At 41.3% G+C, this 23187-nt stretch overlaps 1 protein-coding gene across 1 annotated transcript in view; it reads right to left on the bottom strand.

The window, feature by feature from the left end:
- svild (supervillin d) overlaps positions 1-23187 on the bottom strand; it is a 115437-nt gene that overhangs the window by 77354 nt on the left and 14896 nt on the right. Inside the window, exons 2-4 of the mRNA XM_067244788.1 lie at positions 6058-6581; positions 4038-4072; positions 3014-3075 (exon numbers count right to left, since the gene is read on the bottom strand). Coding sequence (XP_067100889.1) covers positions 3014-3075; positions 4038-4072; positions 6058-6431 — 471 coding nt within the window. The 5' untranslated portion in view covers positions 6432-6581. The remainder of the gene's footprint in view (positions 1-3013; positions 3076-4037; positions 4073-6057; positions 6582-23187) is intronic.

Genomic DNA, 23187 nt, shown 5'->3' with positions numbered 1-23187 from the left:
CGCCGTATTCACTCGTAGAGGAACCTGGTTTGTTTTGCTTTTCCCTCCGTTGTACCGAACTCGTACAGAACCGTGATGTCTGAACCGCGGTATGAACCGAACCATGACTTCAGTGTACCGTTCCACCCCTAAGTAACAGTAAACTTAATGTAAAGTATTCATGTAATGCTCCAGCTTGGCTCCAGCTTCTCAGATTGGCTGCGAAGCGCAGCCTTTTTCCGTTCGGTGCCCATGTCATCAAATTGGACCGGCCATACAGGCTGCGAAGCCAAATTTGCACGTGGCCAATGGTGGCGCGAGCCGATGGCAGCGCGAGCCGATGGCAGCGCGAGCCGGTGGCGGCGTGATGCAGCGATCGTTTCAGCAGCTGGTCAAATTTTTGCGCAAGCCGCTTCCGAATTCGGCTGCAGTATTATAAAATACACCATATCAGGGGCGTAGACAGAAATTGGTAACATTTGGGGCTTAGCCGAAACCTAACATCGGACCTTGAGTATGTAGAGATATTTAAATTACATTCGGAGCTACACTCAAAAGGTTTGGGGCCTCTTTTTATTACCACTTTACTTTTTTTATATTACAAAAGGTTAGTGTTGAAGAAGTCACTTTAATAAAGAATATTTCTTGATCACTAAAAACGTATATTTTGTCAGCAAAGCAGGCTTGTTAAGGCATGGGTTCGAGTTGAGTTTTGGAAGTGTGATGGGGATTGAATTTGATTAGCATCTTACATGTACATTTAATCATTTAGCAAACGCTCTTATCCAGAGCGACTTACAGTAAGTACAGGGACATTCCCCCTGAGGCAAGTAGGGTGAAGAGCCTTGCCCAAGCACACAACGGCCGGGAACTGGCAACCTTCCGATTACTAGCCCGATTCCCTAACCGCTCAGCCACCTGACTCCCTTGGTTTGGTTTAGTTGACTATTGTCACTTAGTTTCGGTTAAGCTACCATAAACAATTATGCATAGAATCTGAATCAACAGTAGTATGTTTGTTGCTAGTAAGGCTGATGCTAATTATTACTAAATACTAGTGCTGTCAGTTAAACTCGTTATTAACAGCATTAACGCAAACCCATTTTAACGGCGTACATGTTTTTATCGTGAGATTAACGTTCTTTTTGGCCAGCAAACGTTAGTTTTTTTTCACATGCTGTTGCAACAACTACTGACATTAGAAAAACTACAACACCACACCGGATCTAGCTATACCGGAAACAAAACAACAGGCACGCCACACACACTCGTTTGGGCTTGCGAGCCGACTAAAGAGTAGTAGGCTAACGTTACGTTTTTGTGGATGGCGAGCGCGAGACGCCAAAATGGATGCCAATAAGATTCTGAATGGAAAGTTTACTTTGAAAAAGTTGCCAAATGGTTCCATTGAGAAGACCAAAGTGATTTGTGTGTTTTGTCGTTGTGTACTGAGCTATCATCGCAGCACGTCCAGTCTGAAATACCACTTGATGGCCAAGCACACAGCTGATGCGAATTCTCCGCCCCCTCATCTAAGCCAGGCGATTGCAATGTTGTTTTCAATAAATAAAAACATTTGCACTAAGCAATCCGATCCAATGTTGAGAAGAGCATTAAAATGAGAAAAAATAATGGGACAAAAAGAAATCAAGGGACATTTAGAACAGATAAAAATGTGCGATTAATTGCGATTAATCGTGAGTAAACTATGACATTAATGCGATTAGATATAGTAATCCGAAGGTTGCCAGTTCGATTCCCTGCCAACTGACGTTGTGTCCTTGGGCAAGGCACTTCACCCCACTTGCCTCGGGGGAATGTCCCTGTACTTACTGTAAGTCGCTCTGGATAAGAGCGTCTGCTAAATGATTAATGTAAATGTAATCGTTTGACAGCACTACTAAATACTAAACTGATTATTAATAGCCACTTCTATTAACCAATGTATCACTGCTGGTAAGAGAATCAACAATGGAAATCAAATCAAGTTAAAGGTGACATGACACGAAAACTTCACTTTAGGAGGTTATTTTACATTAATATGAGTTCCCCTAGCCTGCCTTTGGTCCCCCAGTGGCTAGAATTTTCGTTAGGTGTAAACCAAGCCCTGGGTGTTCTTCTCCGCTTTTGAGAAAATGAAGGCTCAATTGCTCTGTTTGAAAATCTCCTCCTTGTGACGTCACAAGGAGGAAGGTTACCTCCCCTCTCTCTGCTTTGCCCGCCCAGAGAATCTGGCCCTCCCATAAGAAACTGAGCTACGACCGTGCAAGTGTTTTTATCCTCGAGAGACATCATGGCTTGCAAACGAACGAAGCATTACATTTGCTCAGTTTGGATGTACAAAGGAAAACAAAAATATTTTTACAGTTCCTTCATCCGAACCTCTGAAGACCCAGTATCTTAATTTTATTTTCTCTGGAAATGCGCCTACACAACTTCTGTTGTAGGCGCATTTGTTTTGTATGTCTGCGCCAAACACTTCAGCCACGACTGTTTCCTCAACTTGAGCTAATACAAAACTGGCTGACTTGCTGAAATTAAATTCTGGATCAGTACTAACTCTCCTTCATCCAGCTACTAACCTCGGACAAGTAAGTTAACTAACGCTATATCATTTTGTAGCTTTACTGTATATGGTTACCTAGCTTTCTACCCTTAGAATGTGGCTGTAACATTAGCTCTGCAGCTAACAGCTGAGTTACTGTCGCTAATGGAAAGGTAGATAGCATCAAGTATGTGTGTGAATACACATGCTGTAACGTGAGTGTTGTACACTTCTTTGTTATTTGGATAACCGTTCTGCTGTTGGTGTTATGAAGCGCGCGATATCCACCTTTCCCCTCATTGAAATGACTGAGTGTGTACCTCTGCAAACCAGGGTTATCAGATGAGAATGGGCAACCAATAAATCTAAAGGTTTGACAGTAAAATGAAATCAATCCGATATCAAGTTCATGCAGCAAGCACACACAAAGGTGTGCAGTCACATACCTGCACACATTATAAACTTTCCATGCAAAACATCATATCTTACCTTAAACAGAGACATCTTGCCAGCTATGTTTATCGTGGTTGGGTCTTGAATTTTTCCAACAACTGTAAAAATAATAATAATTGAAATGCAATGGTTGCTCTAAAAATAACATACTAAATTACATCAGTGACTTGATGGTTGTTTTTTCAATGTTCTAGTTGTAACTAATTTGCCCTGGACTGGATTGAAATGTTTCTTGTTGCTGAAACAGACACTTCTTATGACATTGAACCTCACACTGACAGACAAAATGCTGACTGGTTGTCAACTGGATCCAGACCAGCTGAATAATCAGAATTTATTGGGGAAAGTACTGTATCTTAACACCTGCACCATGGAGTTAAGCAATACAACTTGAAAGACTTAAATATATCTCTTATATGATGGTGAGAATGTTCGTGAAAATGTTTGTGTAGTGCAAACATAGTCTGTCCAAGAAATTGACCAGCCTTTTCCATTCAGGAAAGTAAAATGTTAGCTTCAGTGAATGGAACAGTAGAGAGTTCAGGGAAGTTGTGCCTGTGAAAGAGTTTTGGCAAAATATCTAGACCAGCTGAAGCCAACAGACAATGAATCATACACTAATCACACCATTTGATCTTGCTTGCTCTTATAACAAACATTCTCACGTATTTTATGTGCATGACTATCATACAAAACAGACAGACACAGACAGAAGCAGACCTACACACACATAAACTTACATCCTGTACAATTGTTCTGCTTTGTGTATTGAATGTGAGCACCAGTAAGGCAAAGATACCTGCCTTTTGACATACTCTGAACTGAACAAGCATTAGATTAGAATCCCTTTTCAAGAGCTATAATCCATGCTCCAGTGCCCTACACTAAAGAACTATCTCACTGTAAGAGATAGACTATCTGTGTGGGCTGTGTATATCAGTGTACAGCTCTTTGGACCATTCCTTTAACACAGGAACACATGGAAGTCCAAAGGAGGTTCAAAGGAAAGTGTTGTGGTACAATAGAGTCTTTTAGAAAAGGTAAAGAGGACGCTTCTTACCCATTGGCTTGTCTCTGTCTGTGGCATCCAAGAGACTGTAAAAGGGAGAATTAAAGGATGCAGGTAAGGCTACACTGTTAAAATAGGTTACTTACTGAGGTGAGTACCCACACTCATAAACATCAATGCAGATGCAGTGACACAAACAGATGGTTTAAGACTCATTAACCAGTGACAGCTATTGTGTTGTTAAATAAGCCAAAAACTTTTTCTGCATGAATTTTAAGTGCTCTCACACTGCATGTGTCTTATCATGTGTCTTATCATGATAACAGTGTAATAACATAAGAATGACATACAAATACAATGGTAACTGAAAGAGAACAAATTATCTATAAGTATATGCATTAAATAAGGACGCAAAGTGATAGATTACTGATCACAAGAACAAAAGGTGTTTCTAATAGCAACAAGTCAAGAAGAATTGATTGGAAAAAAACTGCTGTAAAGAACAGGATAAGATGAAAAGGGTTTACTGACGTAAACCAACAACAACTGAAGGTGAAGACATACTAAACACAGAAGCTGCTGGTTGCTTGTTGTGCAACAAGAAAATCTCTCATTTGGCGAAACTTTTGTTCATTTACATGCCATTACATGAGGCAGAAACCTAGCCTTTCCATACATAAAATATGAGTTCCCCATGTCCTGTGCTTACACAAGGAAGGAAGCTTGGTGTTCTGATGCAGATATGTATGCAAAGCAGCCTGGCCTTGACAACACAATAATTGGGAACACAAACCTGCCACTTAACACCTGAACACTCCAACCTTTAATAGCACTAGTTTAGGACTCGGCTAAACAACATACCACAACAGGATTGACAAGATCACTGTGTGCTATGAGATAAGCTTTGAGGAGTCACTCGTGTGACATGTCAACCTTTCTAGATTTTAACATCACCCTAACCTCCGCACGTGAGCATAGTAATATATATAGATATACATGACTGAACTGTATGCTTGTGTCGCAACATGTCCAAATACCCTGCTTCTTACAAGTGAGTTTTACAATTTGTCTTTTTTACTATGGATGCAATAAGATCATGGGTGGATAAGCCAGCCACACTGTTGAATATTTGTCCAAAATCAGAAAAAAAAGCATTATCTGGGTTGACTGCTGCTAAGAAGATCCTAGCTCAACGCTGGCTACCACCACATACACTGACTCGATTACAATGGCTGAACACATTTCTTGACATAATAGTTTCTGAAATGTCTGTTGACAGAATGCATGGCGCCTGTGAAACGACAATAGCAACATGGTCTGAAATATATACAAAACTAAGTACTTTTTTCTAAGAATATTATTATTATTATTACTATTTTTATTGTGACTATAAGTGTCATGGAAGTTCTATTTCTGATCATTTTGTACTTAACTTTTTTATTTATTTATTTGTATTTTATTTCACTATATGCAACCTGACATCGAACTATATATGTCTGATTTGTGAAGGGACGGGTGATGGAGGGTCACCACAGGGATGTGTTATGTGTTTGTTTTTTTGTGTTGAAATCTAAAAAAAATGGGTGGATAAGCCAGAACAGTCCATCAGATTTAACTCAGCAGCATGTTGTAACACAGACAAATAATATTGCTTCTAACGCTCCTTTTCTCTTCTCTCCAGTTGGCTCTCCCTTCCCACCTGTTCCCTCTGACTGTGTGTCTCATGACTGAACAGGTCTGTGCGTACTCAACAGAATATGTGGGATTTATTACAGGGAAAATAACTCTAACAGAGGACAAATACATGTTTAACTTTATCTACAGAGAAAAAAACATTCCTGAAAACCAGTGCATGTTTCTCCCCATCCTACAATGCTGTTTATTAATTAATGTATTTGTTATTACTGTAAATGAAACCAGAACAAGCATATTACGTCCTATCAGCACAACATGCCATCCAAATATCAGAGCTGTTGATAAATTTTCCTCATCTCTGAGGGAAATTAATCAACACTGACTGAACCCTTGACAAGACAGGGGTGAGAAGAAGCATGCAGAAAAAGTCACTCACCTGTGATGGGAAGAGAGATTGGTGGTAGAAGTTTCTAATTTACATTTTGCACTTCCATCCACTTGAGTGTCTTCATCGCCCCTTATATCTCTGAGCGACTCAGTATCATCCTGCTCCTCTTCCCCTGTGCTTCTGATACCTTTCCTTAAACAAACCTCTGCAGACCCAGTATCCTCCAACTTCGCCTTGTTCAGTGAAGATACAGTCTCTGAAGAATCACCAGGTTTCTTGTCCCAACGAGCATATCTGGAGGTGACTTCCTTTGTACTGCCATACCGCTCTGCCAGCTCCCTCCTCCTCTCTGCCTTGTACTGGGCTATTCGCTCAGCCTTGCTCTCCAGGGAGGAGCTCTGAAGGGTGTCAATGGTGTCCATTTTGATACCCTTACTTTTCAGTTACACAACAAATCCCAGGGTTCAAGAACTTACCCACTGCCACTAAATCAAAGAAATTGTGCTTTCCTTATGAAAATCTAGTTGTTGGTTTAACCTTGATTGGAGGACTTTGCAATGGCGAACTTTCTTCTGTAAGAAAACAAAAACAAAAATAGTATGAGTAAATATGAGTGAATATACATTTAGTTATACACAAAGAATAGGATTCCTGGAATTTCCAAACCCCTTTTAAAACTGAGTGAAAAATGTTTATATTTTAATAGAGAAACTGACTATGATGGAGAGTGAGATCAGGCACGAGATCAGGCACCCATTTTTAAAACACCACAAATAATTATAGTGTTTACTACAACACACAACATAGGGGGCTTACAAGGGAGAAAATGACACTTGGCTCAAAAAGAGAGTTTTCCCAAATACAGTCCCACTTAACTGGCACCAGCTGGCAAAGCTAATCAAATTGTGCGTTTTCTGCACACCCAAAAATGCTCCACACAAAAGGAGTCCCCCCCCCCCCCCCCCCCCCCCCCCCCCCCCAAGCAGTGTCTCACAGCACAAGTATGTTATGGCCCCTGGACACCCCAGAGGCTTTAGAGAGGGTAATGGCAATCTGGAGGTATGTTTATATAAGTGGGGGAGGAATAGGGGGCTATCCTCTGGGATACCCACAGTGTAGGCCAAAGGTTAATTTGTCACATCTGGGATCACACATTCAATAGTTCTTAGAGGAAAGTGGAGTGGGGAGTAGGAGGTGGGTCCAATGAATCCCAGGAAGGGAACAGGGAACAACATGGAGATACATTTGGGGAAAACAAGGACAAAGACAAAAGTGCTAGAGAATGTTCACTGAGTGAAGAGAAGGGAACAAACTGTAGAAAGGGTAAACAGGAATATGTGTTGGATGAAATGAGTCAGCATGTCAAAACAGATTAACCAATTCTGTGATGGTGACAGGCCAAATTACTACAAAAGTAGATACCCCTCAACAAATAAGTACATTAGAGTGAATCAGAAGCTTAGACACATTCATTCAAGGTTGTTGGAGTTATTACAGGTTGCTGGTCCTATCAGAGTGATGAGTTACAGGTTGCTGGTCCTATCAGAGTGATGAGTAGGTTGCTGGTCCTATCAGAGTGATGAGTTACAAGTTGCTGGTCATATCAGAGTGATGAGTTACAAGTTGCTGGTCATATCAGAGTGATGAGGTACAGGTTGCTGGTCCTATCAGAGTGAAGAGGTACAGGATGCTGGTCCTATCAGAGTGATGGGACAAATCTCAAGAGGCTATTGAACACAGATGGATAACAAAGTAGGAAAAGTCAAGCTCAGACTTGCTAAAATATGATTATTTGGTTTATGAAGGCCTGGCATGATAAGCCAGTTGAAGACCAAAGTCTACTACCAACAGTGTCTCAGTTTAGCATGAAAGGTTATATTGTATTATAACTATGATGTGTGAAGTGTGTGCGTTGGGCCATTCACAACTTTCAAAGTGCTAAACATGAAGTGCATCAATCTACTCATAGCTTACGGTTCCCTGGAGCTTCCATGTTGATTTTGGAACTATAATTGCTTTCACGTAATTCACAAAGTACACTCTTATTCCTCTCTCCCTGCCTATAAAAGGAGGACTATATAAAACGATAGAGCTTGATAACACATTAAAAACAAAGAACATGCTTTGTTTGGCACCCCACTTTGATTTTTCAACAGCACAAGTACAAGCAACAGCGTGGGTCATGGAAATCAGGAAACAGTGAACTAATATTAGACATTTATTTCTCAGTTTCTGGTGATTTTCAAAGATACAAACAAGCCAGCACCAAACAGACACTACTAATGTTCTATTACAGATGTTAGGTGGTTTAACAGACTAAATGTTTCACAAGTAAAACAGGCTTAATCTGAAGAATGTTCACTTGGTCATAGTGCCACAGTTTAAAAGACATTTCAACTCTCAAGGCTTTGTTGGCTCGCACAGTTGGCTTGCACAGAACAGTTGCAAACTGAATGTTAGAGAAAAAGTAATTTGAACAAAAAGTATTTTAATATTGTTGATTTATTTCTGTCTATAAATGTCTTGTAAACTGTCAATGAGCTATTTCTCCAAATTTCCAGAGGTGTAAACTTTGAGTTGCTTCACACTTGGAAAAGGTTACAGGACATTTAAAGATCCTGTAAAGCAAATTCCATGATTTGCTTCTCAGTATATTATATACGTGTGAAATGAGTTCCTGAAAGCATGTGCAAAGCGCAAAAACGTTGTCACACTGAAATGTGGAGTTAGACCGTTGAACAGTTTCTCTTCCGTTTTCAGCTCAGGTTTTGCATAGAGCCAAAACCCGACCGATCTACGCCACAGTGACCTATCTACGTCAGATCACAGACGGTTGCATTCTGGTACTCAGTTGGTACGATGCAAAGACAAAATAAATATAGCTGCAAGCAGCAATGGGGTGGCCAAGCAGGTTAGATGACCCAGAAGAAACTTTCGACATCCTCAGAAGAGGGTTTCGAGTACATGCAGCAAGTTTGGTGTGAATCCATCAAAGATGTGCTTAGTGCTGTCAAACGATTAAAATATTTAATCGCGAATAATCGCATTAATGTCATAGTTAACTCGCGATTAATCGCAATTAATCGCACATTTTTATCTATTCTAAATGTCCCTTGATTTATTTTTGTCCCACAATTTTTTCTCATTTTAATGCTCTTATCAACATGGAAAAGGGGATTGGATTGCTTAGTTAGTGCAAATGTTTTTTTTAAATTTCAAACATTGCAACATTGCCTGGCTTTGACGAAGGGGCGGAGAATTCGCATCAGCTGTGTGCTTGTCCATCAAGTGGTATTTCAGACTGGACGTGCTGCGATGATAGCTCAGTTCACAACGACAAAACACACAGATCAATTTGGTATTGTCAATGGAACCATTTGGCAACTTTTTAAAAGTAACCTTTCCATTCATAATCTTATTGGCATCCATTTGGGCGTCTCGCGCTCCCCATCCACTCAAAAACAAGCGGAGCTGGTTCATGAAGGAGGACGTGAGACATAGCGCGCCACTAGCAACGCGTCATTTTATGCGCAGGGCACTCCCTCCTAACAGGGCGGGGTATATAAGGGGTTCCCGGCATATGCATCGCTAGTGCGACATAGACTTCAGTCTTCCTGCTGCCTCCGCCTCCCCGGCCTCCACCCTTGGTTCTGTTTTCTGTTTCCTGTTTCAGGGGGAATGCGTCGCTGCTCTCTGCTCGGAGGTCGAGACGGTGTCTCGTTGGATGCGGCAGGGAGCCGATCCGAGCAGAACCACAATGCCAAATCAAATGTACAATCGTGTTTTGTATAGTGGGAAATAAAGTATTCGTAAAGTCATACTGAGTCCTCCTGCCTGAACCTAACGTTAGCCTACTACTCTTTAGCCGGCTCGCAAGCCCAAACAAGTGTGTGCGGCGTGCCTGTTGTTTTGTTTCCGGTCTAGCTAGATCCGGTGTGGTGTTGTACTTTTTCTAACGTCAGTAGTAGTTGCAACAGCATGTGAAAAAACATACAAAGTTTGCTAGGCCAAAAAGAACGTTAATCTTTCGATAAAAAAATGTACGCCGTTAAATGGGTTTGCGTTAACGCATTAATAACGCATTTAACTGACAGCACTAGCTGAGATTCGACACAACTTTCTGTTTGGCGGCTCTGCTGCCGTTTTCGATTGGCTGTACCGGACAAACGGTTTCAAAAATCTAAAATCATTTTGATAGAGTGAGGTGAGGTTTGATAGTGTAAACAGATAACCAGTGACATGACAGGCTTGCTGGCTTTGGCTGGATTCGAACATTTTACGTTGCCCTTACCAGGACACCAAGTTTATCCAAGTGAGCTATTCTCAGTGGTGGAAATTACTGTGTTCAGTTACTGGGTAAAAATATAAGAAGTTTTTCGTTTGGCAAGCGGTGGTCAGATTTGGCCCAAGTTTAAAAAGATGTATTTCAGTCCTATTTTGACATGTCAATGTGAGGTCTGAAGATAATCTGTGCCAAATTTGGTGAATATTGGATACATTTTGTAGGAGTAGGGCAAAAACTTTTATTCATTCATTCAAAATGGCGGCCGCATCAATTCAGCTGGTATCACAAGTTAACATGTGTCAGACACGGGATCGCCCCCTAGCGGTTAGATGACACAACCTTTTGTGGACCTCTTTGGAACAGGGTCCCGAGCACCTGTACCAAGTTTGACGTCAATTCAGCAAATATTTCCTGAAATATGGTCTCACTTCCTGTTTTGGCGGCTTCATCGCCGACTTTGATCAGCTTTACCGGAAAAACAGTTTTGAAAATAAAAAACCTTGTGAAAATGTTTGTGAGGTTTAATCTGAAGATGATTGGTGCCAAATGTTGGCTTATTGCAGCGCCACCTAGAGGTGAAATGGCATGACCTATTGGACCTCTTTAGAACAGGGTCCCTAGTCCTTATACCAAATTTGGTGTCAATGCAGTAAAGAGGTGCTGAGATATGAACTCACTTCTTTTATGGTGGCTTGGTTGACGACTTTGATTGGCTGTTCCAGTCAAAAGGTTTAGAAAATCAAAAAAAACATGTGATGTCTTTTGTGAGGCTTGGTCTGAAGATGATCTGTGCCAAATTTGGTGAAGATTGGACAACTTTATAGGAGAGGTAGCGAAAAAACGTTATATTCGTTAAAAATGGCGGCCTACATCATTTCGGCTGGTATCACAAGTTAACATGTGTCAGACACGGGATCTACTAAGATATCACGAGACAAAGGAATGACTTAAATAAGACAAACAAATCAACAGTTATTGGTCAACACACAATCCTGCCTATTGTAATGCCCCCTAGATGTCAAATGACACTACCTGTCTCAGACCTCTTAATAAGAGGGCCCTGAGTCCATACACCAAGTTTGATTGGCTTTAACTAACAAACTATTTCGAAAATCAAAAATCCATATGATAACTTTTGTGAGGCTTGGTCTGAAGATCATCTGTGGAAAATTTGAAGAATATTCGACAAACTTTATAGGAGAGGTAGCGAAAAAACGTTATATTCATTCATTCAAAATGGCGGCCACATCAATTCAGCCACATCAATTTGATTTGCTGTAACTAACAAACGGTTGCGAAAATCAAAACGCCAGGGGATATCTTTTGTGAGGCTTGGTCTGAAGATCATCTGTGGCAATTTTGAAAAAGATTCGACAAGAATTGTAGGAGTAGCAAAAAAACGCTTTTCCTTAACATTCAAACTGGGTATGACGCCATAGAGTGCGTTGGACTCGTCTTGATCCAGGAAATCCAACGGTACCTCATTTAAAAAAATGCGGCATATTGTTCGAAAGTAATATGTGTAAACACACCTTCAACTTTGACCCATTGGTGGCGCTAGATGGTTGAAATGGGAGGCATGAAACTTGGTGAAATTGATGAGGGCACTGGTCCCAAAGAGTGTGCCAAATTTCACAACTTTTGACAATTTGGTTCTAGGGGCTGCCATAGACTCCCATGGCAGAAGAAGATGTGTAATAATAATAACTAGAGAGGGTACAATTTCTGGGGAAATTGTATGGTGTGCTTGCTTGCGTCGGTTGCACAGAGGTCCGTTTTTTAATGCCATTTTTAAAACTGATATTTCTGTATATTTTATATAAAGATGCATAGGGCCTACTTATAATTTCTAAAGACTACATAGATTTAAAAGCATCTTTTTTTTGCTGCTCATTTACAACTCAAAATACGAGTGAAGTGTAGAATGAAATAGATGTCTTCTCATTTCCCCTGCAAGAGGCAGCCTCATAGCTGAATCAAAACGAATACATTTGGCAGACCGGTGTAAAAATTGACCGAATCTCTATGACTTAAACGTCCTTTTAAGTTTTTCCCTTCTCGTGATATTTTCAGGCATTTAGCCTACTCATATTGCATTCATTTATTAATAAAGAACCCCCTTTGAAGATTATTCTACGACGTTTCCGGCAGTAGAAGATGGAATCGCGATTCAAACATTACCATCTGCTAACAGAAAATATGCCCCCAAAAACTTAAATAAGCTTGACATTTATTTAGTGGAAAATCACTCATTCATAAAAAGCTCACTGGTAGCGATCATTGTCAGTAACAACGCAAAATGCGATATAGCCCTGTGTGGAGAAGCTGCCCTGGTAAATTGTACTACTACAGTACAGTACGAGACCAGTGTTTCCCAACCGGGGTGTCGTGGCACCCCGGTTGGCCGTGGTTGGCCGTCTGATGAGAGCAGGGGTGCCGTGTAAAAGTCCTTCAACCAGTAGCGGACTGGCCATCGTGAGCACCGGGAGAATTCCCGGTGGGCCGAGATACGTCTGGGCCGGAGGGCCGCTTGCCTTATAATTCTTTAAACTACTAATAAAATGTCGGCAGAAGATTGAGCGACACAGTTGGCCGTCTCCCATTTCCCCAAGGCCGGTTGGTCTATTCCAAATGAACGTCTGTGCAGCCATTACCCCGCCCCCTTTGTTTTCACTAACACTCGACAGTGACACTGAGATCGAAAGCTAGCTAGTAGAGACTATATAATGATCAAAAACCAGGCTAATAAACATAAGGGGCTGAAAAATAAGAGACAAAAAGACATCATCTTCACGAGACAACGTTTTAAAGAATATATTGTGCTTATTAAAGTTATGCATTGTGCTTATTAAAGTTATGAACTTAGAAGTGTGCCCAGGCTTAAACATTGGGTCTCACACTGAGTGTGGGAAGCAGGCTGTTCTTTGTGTCTCTATCTCTTCATTTTCAGAAACAACCTTGAAACCGGGTGGAGACGGCACCCGAGCAGGTGGGACGCGTAGGCAAGAACAACTCCCTGATGCACGAGAGAACAAGCTCAACCCTTTTTTGATACTTGTGTTTCAATTGCACTGTATGGACTTCGTGAACCAGCCCAAAACTCTGTTGCGGGTAGGGAAACTTAGACAACTCCAGAGCTCTGTACTTGTTGATTTCCAACTGCTGCATTAAAGCTGATATTATCAGACCTCTGCGACTCCAGACCACTCTTTCTAGAACACAGATTTGTGTCATAGAATACCATCATTACATTTTGGAATAGACACATAGAATTTGTATCCTTCAAATGGTGACCCCGACGCTGAAAAGAGGGAGTCCAGAGGGTTCCGGCCCGACCGACAGATCGGGAGAGAGACCCATACACCGGTACGAGGAGGCAGACGTAATCGTCAGAGGCGCCTCAACATAAAAAAAAGGTAAGCACCTGTTAATTCAAAGTACTGCTATTCGGAACTGAGAACCAAATTTAGACGATTACTATGTTTCATCGTACCTAGTCAAACCAACAGTGGTGGGAAATCAACCGTTTTTGGGTTTTGTCTTTGTCCAAGGGGAGGTTAGAGTCCTCTCCAAGGGTTAGAGTCCCTGAACTCGTTGTCTTTGTCCAAGAGGAGGTTAGAGTCCTCTCCAAGGGTTAGAGTCCGTGAACTCGTTGTCTTTGTCCAAGGGGAGGTTAGCGTCCTCTCCAAGGGTTAGAGTCCCTGAACTTGTTGTCTTTGTCCAAGGGGAGGTTAGAGTCCTCTCCAAGGGTTAGAGTCCCTGAACTCGTTGTCTTTGTCCAAGGGGAGGTTAGAGTCCTCTCCAGGGGTTAGAGTGCCTAAACTCGTTGTCTTTGTCCAAGGGGAGGTTAGAGTCCTCTCCAAGGGTTAGAGTCCCTGAACTCGTTGTCTTTGTCCAATGGGAGGTTAGAGTCCTCTCCAAGGTTTAGAGTCCCTGAACTCGTTGTCTTTGTCCAAGGGGAGATTAGAGTCCTCTCCAAGGGTTAGAGTCCCTGAACTCGTTGTCGTTGTCCAAGGGGAGGTTAGAGTCCTCTCCAAGGGTTAGAGTCCCTGAACTCGTTGTCTTTGTCCAAGGGGAGGTTAGAGTCCTCTCCAAGGGTTAGAGTCCCTGAACTCATTGTCTTTGTCCAAGGGGAGGTTAGAGTCCTCTCCAAGGGTTAGAGTCCCTGAACTCGTTGTCTTTGTCTAGTGGGAGGTTAGAGTCCTCTCCAAGGGTTAGAATCCCTGAACACTGTCTATTTGTGTGGAGTCAGATTGAGTTTAATAAAAATAGAGAGGAGTGTGGTGTGTTTTTTCCTTTGACCAAGAAGTTAAAGAAATCCCGAGGAGAGTTGAAGAAAGGTGGGGGCTAAAAGAGTCCGTTACGTTGAGATCTTACAAAGGTTATCCCAGAGGGTATACCCCTGGTTTATAAATTGGTTCTAATACAATTGGAAGAGTTATACTAGAGCAAAATTAAGTGAATAGACGGTAAACGCTAAACAGCTGTGTTGGTCAAAGAATGGTTTGAGGAAATGTATGTGAAAAATTATGAGGAAGCAATTGGAAAGTTACATAAAGGATTGGTTTAGAGAGGATCATGGAAGGTTATGAAATAAAACAAGAACGTTTTGTGGATGTGAAGAGATGATTGGTTTAAACACTGATGTTTTGAAGAGGAAACTATGAATATACTTTGAAGGTATATGGGATAACATTTTAAGTCAAAATAGTAAAATCTAGGGTTTTTAAGAGTTTTGATAAAGGTATTAGATGTAATTTGGTTAAAAATGAGAAAGAGAAAATAACTAAATGTACTTTTAATTGGAGTTTAATTATAATTTGGTTTTAAGTTTTATTTGAGAGTTTTATCAGAGCCTGGCATACTGTTTGGGATAAACAGTTAGGCTGTGATAATGTTGTATTATGAAGAGGGTTATTATAACATTCAGTTCTGAAATAATTTGGGAAGACTCATCAAGTCTTATAAATTGTGGTTATGATGGTTTGAGCTAATTGGCTCGTTTTGAACTGCAGCAAAACGAGTTATGAAGTTCTACCTATCTGACCTTTATAAGATATTTTTTAAATTTGGGTTTGTTGTCACACTTTACTGTTCGCATCTCATTTGACTCAGTTACTGCTTGATCATGGGAGATAAGGTGATGCTGGGACTGTAACTCTTTTCTTCTTCAGGACGAGTCAGACCGGCGGGTCTGACTACCTAACCCCTGTTCTAAGGCCCCATTCCCCTGGAGACTCTGCCCCATCTGCCCCTATGCCTCATCAGACCTATGAGTGGTCTGCCCCCCCCCCTTCCCCTTGAAGACCCTGTCCCACCTGCCCCAATACATCATCAGATGTTCGGGGAAGCCTGTTGTACATTTATGGACAGGACCATTCAAGGTAATCGAGAGAACGGAAGGAAGTACGTGGTACCACTGAAGCATGTGTTGTGCTGCTCCGGAATCCAGTCATACGTTCCAGGAGTTGGTGGAGAAGGGCCAGGAGGGGCAGTGAACCGTTTGCTATTGCTACGAATGTGAGAGTCCAGAAAAGAGGGTTACGACTAGGTCAAGAGTGATACTGCTTGACCACACTAGAATAGTACTGGACTAAGAAGGTTTCCGCTATTTTACTTAAGAGTGGGCTATATCAATATCAACACGATTGTTGCTCTATCCCGTGTATCAGGTCCCTGTGCAACCAGATCATTGGCTCAGCTGTGGAGAACCCAAAGACGGGGTTCCAAATGCCATTGCTGGGGCTGGCTGACCAGGACGAGGAGGCGGTGGTTGGTCCGGGCTATGTTGATTGATCTCTGGTGTTTTCAGAGATCAAAAGAGGGATTAAAGAATATATTGTGCTTATTAAAGTTATGCATTGTGCTTATTAAAGTTATGAAACTTAGAAGTGTGCTCAGGCTTAAACATAGGGTCTCACACTGAGTGTGGGAAGCAGGCTGTTCTTTGTGTCTCTATCTCTTCATTTTCAGAAACAACCTTGAATCTGGGTGGAGACGACACCAGAGCAGGTGGGACGCGTAGGCAAGAACAACTCCCTGACGCACGAGAGAACAAGCTCAACCCTTTTTTTGATACTTGTGTTTTCAATTGCATTGTATATGATATGCTGGGGCAGGGAAAGATAGCCAGTTGGACTTCGTGAACCAGCCCAAACTCTGTTGCGGGTAGGGAAACGTAGACAACCCCAGAGCTCTGTACTTGTTGATTTCCAACTGCTGCATTACAGCTGATATTATCGGACCTCTGTGACTCCAGACCACTCTTTCTAGAACACAGATTTGTGTCATTGAATACCATCATTACATATTGGAATAGACACATAGAATTTGTATCCTTCAATACTGATATAATTTAGTAAAAAAAATACTGACAACTGGGAGTTAATTGTTATTTAATTAATAGATATTTATAAGTATTTTCTGCCCGCTCATAAAGATCGCCTGCTTTCTCTTAGTTTTTTTCACACACCGAATAAAACCATGTGTTAAGTTACTGTGACTGATAAGTAAGCTAATAGGCTACACTAGGTTTTAATCTAAATAAGCGCATGATCAGACCGTGGATTAAAAAGTGCCGTTTTCAGTTGTCGCGCATGCTCTCTTTCTCAAACACAAGTGCGTGTACCAAGTTTGTTGCCACGGAGACAAGCCTAAACAATCATTTATTGTTGTGGAGTTAGCAAGATTAAACTGATGCAAAAAGAATAAAATGGATGGGGGAAAGATGCCAGGAGGAACTGAAAAAGACAGGTAAAAAAATAAAGATCTGTCACTTCATAAATCTAGGTTCCTGCAAGGGTGGGAAAAATATGTTTTCTCAAAAGCCCTGAATCTTTCAGGTACAAATTTGGGTTGTAATTTCCAGAAAATATTACAATTTGAGTCCAACGAAATATTTATATTAGCCTACAGAAAGCTCAAAAAACTATTTTGCACAGAAACTAATGCAAAAAATTGCGCTCGCACGCTATGCGCGCTCACATTCATGTGAAGTTCCGATTTCACCTAGCATCAAAACCTTGACTAGGTTCTAGGTTCGGGTTAAGCCCCGATTGTTCAACGTATGGCTCGGCCCCTGATTGGGGATGGGCTGGCTTTGGCCATTACACTGCCGGGCTGAAAATGGGTCCCACTCTGGCCCAGGCGGCCCTGATAGTATTTATATATAATATATAGAATTGCGCAGCTCCCCCTGTCAATGATCTAGCACACCCTTAGCACCTGCATTAAAAATTATCTGGCGCCGCTCCTGCATTTACATTACATTTATTCATTTAGCAGACACTTTTATCCAAAGCGACTTCCAAGAGAAAGTTTTACAAAGTGCATAGGTCACTGATAATAACAACAAGATAGCCACAAAAACATTGCGAGTAGCCAAAACATGAAGCACACATTGTGAACAACCAAAGTAAGTGCCAAAGGGAAGAACCATAAGAGCATGTAGTTAAACAATTTACAATTAAACAACATGATGCTAATACTTCAGTGAAATAGTAGACTACCGTTTCCGAAAATAGATGTGGGCCTACTTCCGTAATAATATCAGCTAATATTGTACATTATATTTCACAATTGTGTTTCACATCACAAAGTAAAATGAGTAAATAGTTATCACCCTGGCCTCTTTGCTTGTGGCGTTTCTGCAGCTGCCTTGCAGTAAAGCTATAGTTAGCCTAGCTATCCCCAAAGTTAACAGATGCAAAACGAATTTTCTGCTACAGGTAGTCACGCGTATTTTCGTGACATTACTGACGTAGTGACGTTAGCAACGTTAGCTAACGGTGGCTAGCAAGTTAGCCACCGTTAGCTTCACTTTTCACCACAAAAACGTAATTTGAACTTAAACCACCCAACGGAACGTAAGTAAAAATACAACCAACGCAATCGCTACCAAGACGAACCTTTTGACACCGACATTGTCTATGTAATCCAAATATTGAGGGATCCTTTATGGAGTCAAATTAGGGTCAATAATAATTTGCAGTCGCAGAAAAAAAGATTTGCAGTTGCAGAAAACGATTAGCAGGAGCAGAAAACGATTTGCAGAAGCAGAAAACTGCTAATCGTTTTCTGCTAATGCAAATCGTTTTCTGCGACTGCAAATCTTTTTCTGCGACTGCAAATTATTATTGACCCTAATTTGACTCCATAATCCTTAGGGGTGCGAAAATAAACAATAATAATAAACTAGAAAGGTACATTTCCTGAAGAAAATGTGTGTGTTTGCTGAAAGCATTTGAAACAATTGTTTTGATGTCTTGAATAGTGAAGAAGGTTTTACAAAATGTTTAAAAGAGGTATGTGCTTTAAAAACAAAATGGTGAGAAAAAGTGTTAAAAGTATATCTGTCATTGTTATGCATTGCAATATTTTCTCACGGTTGAAAAAGGAGAAAAAAGAGTGATGAAGAGGGTATCTTATTTAATTTCATAAATGTTAAAGCGTTATTTTAGAGCTCAATGCTGTTAAGACAGTCACCCCCATCACCCTGTGTGACTCCCCAGTCAACATTGGAGTCCTTCCGCTTCCTGGGCACTATCCTCGCCCAGGACCTCAAGTGGGAACTGAACATCAGCTCTCTCACCAAGAAAGCACAACAAAGGATGTTCTTCCTACGGCAGCTGAAGAAATTCAACCTGCCAAAGGTACAATTTTGCCACTGCCAAGGACAAGAGCAGACTGCAGCGTATCCGCGCTGCTGAGAAGGTGATCGGCTGCAATCTGCCTAACCTCGAGGGCTTGCACACCTCGAGGACCCTGAGCGAGCAAGGAAGATTGTGGCCGACTCCTCCCAGCCTGGACACACTGTTTCAGCCACTCCCCTACGGCAGAAGGCTGCGGTCCATCAGGACCAAAACCTCACGCGCTAGACTAGTGTCTGAGATCCTGGGCCAGAACACCAGAGGGCTGGTCTGTATGTAACTTTTGGGGCGTGACAAAGGTGATGCTATATTTGTGACGTCACAAATACAGCTTTTTCAAAACCGATCGTTTTACAGCTGCAGTTTCAAGTTGTGAGATTTAGATAGGAAAGAGGTGTCAATGGACTTTGAGGTTCACTGTATGTCCATTTACCCAACGAACTGTCGTTATTCAACTATGACAAGGTAAAATCGGTTTTGCGATCAATGACCCCTTTAAAAAAGAAAAATGTTGTACAGGCTACACGTTGTATTTTGATCGATATTGCGAGTATGTAAACCCAAGTCTGCAAACTTTGCCATGACGTTATACGAACTACAACAGTGTCTTTAGAGAACTACAACTCTGCATTAATCTGTCTGACACGCCCCGAAGTGTGGTGCACTGTGGGAAGGCGAGCTATGGCAAGCGATTCGCATTACTGCAGTGTGAACGCACTGTTACGGTGCGTGTGCAGCGACGCGACAACATGCTTTCCATTCATTTCAATGGAGCCAGGCGGATCTCTTGCGTGGTGCATTGTGGGTAGCGACGCGATTCTAGTAGAGATTTTCTCAACTTTATGCAAATGAGGAGCGATTTTCGCTAGCGATGGCCATTCGGGGTGTTTTCTTACATTTACATTTAGTCATTTAGCAGACGCTCTTATCCAGAGTGACTTTCTTGTTTCTTGTAACGTAGCAACCATGGTAAACATTTCTAGCTTTCAGTTTCAAGATGGAGGAGAAACTAATCGCTTGTGTGGCTGAATATCCGTTTTTCAACATGAAAAAAAAATAAAAAGTCACATTTGCAGGTCACACAAGTAAAAAATACTTGCACGGTCTCAAAAAATTGTCGCAGTCTAGAGCCCTGGTGTGTGATCCTGAAAATGTGGCTCCTTTTTGTCTGATGCACGCTTGTTAATCAACATGAAAAACATTGCAAAATTGAAAATGTATTAGTTACTGAGAAGCAGTTTATACTGTCCGTGATGGGAGATAAGTTTCATAATGTTAGAGGAAGGGAGGATATTGGCCTACATGAGTCATTAGTCTGTATTCTGTCACCAGCACTGACATATTTTGTCTTGTTTGAACCTACTTGGATTAAATGTGCTATTTTATGGCAGTGCTTGCATCATTAAAGATGCTTAGCTGCATGCAGACGAGGTGATGATGAGTCAACAGGTTGAATCTGAGCGGGTGTGAGGAAGAAACACTGGCAAACTATGTAATGACACCTGTGATATCAGCATGAGCTTAATGGCTTATCAATGATAAATTACAGAAATCCATAAATCCTGCCCAATTTCTTGAATCCAGTATTTCCCCCCAGCACTCTGCAGTACTGGTTGCCACATCAGGCAGTCATATGAACAGAACATGAAGAGGATGTGACACCAGGAGCTAGGCTTTACTGGAGGAGCTTCCAGAGGGAAAGGTGGAGCTAGTGTGAGGCTAATCTTCACTAAAACATCTTTATAAATCTAGAAGGCAGTTATATTGGATGATTTCCAATGTCTACACACTCTGGATCTTACCGTAGTCACCACAAAACATTTAAGACTTATAAATTACAAGTATGAAACTGAATGGGATGTGAGCCTGTGTTTATACAAAAATGTCATCAAATGCCAATCCAAATTTTGTGTACGTATTGTTTTCAGTGTGCTGTGTGGGTCTCATGAGTGTGTCTCAAACGATACGCAAGACATATAGTATACAGATTATTTTATTAACCTGTATTTGCTGATTGGTCAATTGATCAGTCGTGCCTTAATAATTTGACTGTGTATCCCCAATTAGCCTAATTGAATAGAAAACAATCAAATTGTCGTAAAAAGGGGTAAAAAGGGCTGCACCATAAGCAGTAGGCCTATTATTGTCATCAGTACTGCAAATGGTCATCACCAGTTAGTTTTCCATGTGAGTGAACAACCTCATCAGTATGGCATGATACATAGCTGCATATACAGGGACTATAAATACAACTTCATTAAATAAATTATACTGTTAGCCACAAAGGGCTACACTATGAGAGGAAGTCCTTTGTTCAATTATTTTCATTTTTCTTCCCAACCCATACTGTGCCGATTTAAATCAGAACCAAAATTAAGTGGACAAGCTTTTATTGTCCATCAACGTTTAATTCTGGAACTGTTAATCTCCCCTGGCATTACCCATCCCCCTTTCAAGCTCCTAACCCCCCAGTAGAGTCTATCTATCCAGATGGTGTCTGGCGGATGCCAGGGAGAATTTCTGGGGGGTATCATAATTGCAGAAAGGGATCATATTCTTTTTTATATTGCTACCATATTTTAGACTGCTTATCGATCAGTGTTAATCAGGCGCAGAGCCAGATGTTGTAAACATTGGGGATTTAACCCCAAACCTAGGACGTATTCTGGGTTTGATGTGATGATAGATAGGAACTTCCACCATTAATGCGAGCGTGCGCAGCTCACAAGCGAACTTTTTTGGCCTTCATTTGAGTGGCATTTTTTAGCTTTATGTAAAATAGACATTGTCGTTTTCCAATTGGTAAACCTTGTCTTGTGAAAGTGATGGCTTTATCATTTCTGGCTCCAAATTGTCGACAGGGGAAGCAGAAACATGCATCTAGCTTGGCTGAGTACTCTAACCAAGTTCGGGAGCAATACCAACTTGGGTTGAATGCCCGAGAACCTTGCCTGAAATTGCAGGCAAATGGCTTCACATTAGGAAGCACTGGCTTCCCACTTTTTGGGCTAAAACATAGAAAAGTATGGCTATGGCACTGCCCTGATAGCTTTTTGGGCAGTGATTGGTTAAAAAGTTACGGTATAGGCCACTCTTGAGCACATTTAGATGTCAGAGAGCATTATTGAATTACAAGCTGATGACCCATACTGAGCGGTGTCTCCTCTTGGTGGTGGTCACATGACCAACTCTGATCTCTTACACACACATAGATACACACACTCAAACACTTATATACACTGCAGGACACAGGAAAGCTATGCACACACTTTCACTGCGGATATAGGATGTATGCGACACACACTTTCACTGTGGATCTAGGACAGACTAGATTTGTTTTCAAGCCTACTGGCCTTGCTGTTTGAATGCTGCTTTTGCAGATCTACATATGTGGGACCAGGTTTTCCCACTGGAAGAGCTGGATCAGGCTCTTGCCAAAATATTCTAGCCCTAACCCTTTTTAATGATAACAAGATTTCTTAATGCAACCAATCTCTTCAGACTTCACAAATACATAGCAAATTACTGATTTTACAGTGTTGAAGATTATCCCTGGATGTTAGATGATTTTTCTGTCAGAAGGCAGGGCCAAGGAATGCACCACAATGGAAAAGGGTTCACTTCGTTTATTAGACGAGCTCGGATCACGAAACCAATCCACGACAGAGTGGTTAGCATGAGGGAATGACTGGTTTCCCAAGACATGCTTATATAAATTAGCTGGACATGTTCAAACATAGAATGCACAGAATCACTTCCTTAAAGGGTCTCAGTGGTCAGTACATTGATACAGTAGAACAGGCAAACAGGTGAAGATGTCATAACTCATATAAGCCCTATTTGTGCATGTTTACTTCTTACTGTCTCCTAAGCGTCTGGACCGGGTTCGTTCCATGTCTATATTCGCTCAGTGAGGGGCCTCACTGTATGACATCTTGACCTCACGAAGACCCAATCTTCATGTACATAGAAAATCTGCCCATCACTGGATTTTTTACTTTGTTTTTTACTGGAAATATGGTTCTTATCTTTGCATCAGGATGAAGTGTGGCAGGGATCTAAGCCAATAAGACATTTGTGAATCACACCATTTGTTACATCAAGCCTTGTTTTCCCATTGAAGGGCTAGGGTTAGTGTTACCTTTTGCACTTTCTATTTTGACCTATTCACATTTTTGTTTCCAGGCTTCTTTTCTCTGCTCTTGTGTGGACATGTATTCTTTGAAGAAATCTGGAGACTTGTGA

This window comes from Osmerus mordax, chromosome 10 (assembly GCF_038355195.1).
Source record: "Osmerus mordax isolate fOsmMor3 chromosome 10, fOsmMor3.pri, whole genome shotgun sequence".
Lineage (NCBI taxonomy): Eukaryota > Metazoa > Chordata > Actinopteri > Osmeriformes > Osmeridae > Osmerus > Osmerus mordax.
This window is presented reverse-complemented; position numbering and strand designations above follow the sequence as displayed.